The sequence below is a fragment of the Protobothrops mucrosquamatus genome, unplaced genomic scaffold (assembly GCF_001527695.2).
Source record: "Protobothrops mucrosquamatus isolate PMUCROS unplaced genomic scaffold, P.Mucros_1.0 scaffold_269, whole genome shotgun sequence".
Lineage (NCBI taxonomy): Eukaryota > Metazoa > Chordata > Lepidosauria > Squamata > Viperidae > Protobothrops > Protobothrops mucrosquamatus.
Window position 1 is genome coordinate 208,795 of NW_015386345.1, and position 2,424 is coordinate 211,218.

The window sequence follows — 2,424 nt, forward strand, 5'->3', positions numbered from 1 at the left end:
CATCTGGAAGGGATACCTGAACTGATAACTTGTTGATTTAAAGTTAAATTTGATTATGGTCATTGTAAACTGATAAAAAGTTTTTAAAACAGGTTTAGTAGTAACAGAAATTTAATTTAGAAATGGAATATTTTAAACCTATTATGTTATTTGAGGGAACTAGAGAGGGGACAGTGAATGTATTGAGTTGAGTTGTTTATATATCCTTTTACTTTTGAATGTTTGATTACCCAAACATCACGGTGCGTCCTGAGTACCTTTTTCTTAAGAATTAAAAAAAACAATAAAATATATTTTTAAAAAAAGAAAGAAAACCAAGAAAGTCCAGTTGCCTAGATTGAAAAAGCATCTTTGGGACATTAAGAAGAGATTTTTTCTCTCGCGGCTGGAAAGCAAGCCATCGCGCAAAGCGCTCCAAGAGGCTCGGTTGCGCGCACTTTGCGCCTCTTGCTGTGCGTCCTGGCGAGGGGGGGAGAGAAGAGGGGGAGGGACGCGGGGCTGGGCACGCCCCTCCCGGGTGCACGGGGACCGGGCCCGCCCCTCCTTCGGTGCCACTGGGTCCCCCGGGCGCCAGGTGGCTTCTTCTGCGCGCCTGCTGCACCGGTCATGTTCTCGGGCCTCTGGACGGCGCTGGCGGGGCTCCTGCTCCTGCCGCTGCTGGCCAGGCTGGCGTGCCCCTATTTCTTCCAGGACTTGTGCTTCTTCTTGAAGCTGCTGGCCGTGGGGCGGCGGGCCAGGCAAGGCGCGATGCGGCGCCCCCCGCGCACCTTGCTGGAGGTGTTCGGGCAGCAGGCGCGCCGGGCGCCCGAGAAGCCGCTGCTGCTCTTCCGAGACGAGGTCTACACCTATCGGCAGGTGGAGAGGCGCAGCAACCAGGTGGCGCGGGCTCTGCGGGAGCAGGCCGGGCTCCGGCAGGGCGACTGCCTGGCCCTTTACCTGGCCAACCAGCCCGCCTACCTCTGGATCTGGCTGGGCTGCGCCAAGCTGGGCTGCGCCCTGGCCTGCCTCAACTGCAACGTCCGAGGACGGCCGCTGGTGCACAGCTTCCAAGCTAGTGGGGCCAAGGTCTTGCTGGCCGACCCAGGTGAGGAGGGGCGTCCCTGCCCTGTCCCAGAGCTGGGCTCTCCATCCGCGGAGCCCAGCTAGGAGGTGGGGTTGAGGTCATGGGACAGATTGGAGAGGACGCGGTGATGGAGAGAGACCTGCTGGGTTTCTAGCCAGTCCCCAGTTCTGGGGGCTGGGAAGGAGGATCAGGGGAGCCTCCATTTCTCAGCAGCTTTTAAAACCTTCCCAATCAGAGAATGAGAACTTCTCCCCGTCCTTGCTGTCCATGGTCCCAGAATCGTCCCAATAGAAAGGGAAACATATTAAAGGGAGAACTTCCAAGTGTACACCCTCAACTTAGGATTTTCAGAATAACAGAGCAACAGAATTTGGAAGGGACCTTGGAGGTCATCTAGCCCAACACTCTACTCAGGCAGGAAACCCTGTACCATTTCAGACAAATGGTTGTCCAATCTCTTCTTAAAAACTTCCAGTGTTGGAGCATTCACAACTTCTGGAGGCAGGTTGTTCCACTGGTTAATTGTTCTGTCAGGAAGTTTCTCCTTAGTTCTAGGTTGCTTCTGTCCTTGATTACCTTCCATCCGTTGCTTCTTGTCCTGCCTTCGGGTGCTTTGGAGAACAGCTTGACTCCCTCTTCTTTGCCGCAACCTCTGAGATATTGGAACACCATAGCGTCCTTCTTGTCATCAAACTAGACACACCCAATTCCAGCAACCATTCTTTATATGTTTTAGCCTCCAGTCCTCTAATCAAGGCCTTAACTCTTGATTAAGAGTTAACTCTTCAAGGCCTTCCAAAATCCTAGGAAAGAGGGCTGCCAGATCTAAGGGGAAAGTCACTCTACGGGCCAGGGGCTCTTACGGAGAAGGCAAGGTTCCCAGTTCCCAATAGATCACATTTAAAAGAAGCGACCTGGAGCGAATTCACTCTATGTAACTTGGCAGGACAGGCAGATACCCTCAGGGAGAGACAGCCCCATAAATGACCTGGCCTCATGCCATTTCAGGCTTTCAAAGTGATAACCAGCCCTTTGAAGCGCAGGTTGAATTGAAGTTGCCAGACTTGAGAGATTTGTACCTTGCCTTTAAAGTTCCCAAGAAAGGCAAGCGTCCTTTTTCACCTGCAAGCCAGACTTCTGGTTCTGAAAGCTGATGTGATTCAGATGTCTGGATCACTTTGGAAAGAAATGCCGTGTGCAGAAGTATTTGAATCCATCAGAATATTTTGGGAGGCATCTCGTGTTATTCAGTGGGTTCATATCCACTTAGACAGTTTGGAGGACTAATTTGATTCAGAGATTTTATTTTTGTTTATGGTTTGTCTTCTTTTGCAATTTTTTTTTACGTGTGGAAAGAAAGA

At 51.0% G+C, this 2,424-nt stretch overlaps 1 protein-coding gene across 1 annotated transcript in view; it reads left to right on the top strand.

Annotated features, from left to right (window-relative positions):
- Positions 1-606: 606 nt before the first annotated feature.
- Positions 607-2,424, top strand: part of SLC27A2 (solute carrier family 27 member 2) — a 22,063-nt gene continuing 20,245 nt past the window's right edge. Inside the window, 1 exon segment of the mRNA XM_029287239.1 lies at positions 607-1,084. Within this exon segment, the coding sequence (XP_029143072.1) occupies positions 607-1,084 (478 nt within the window).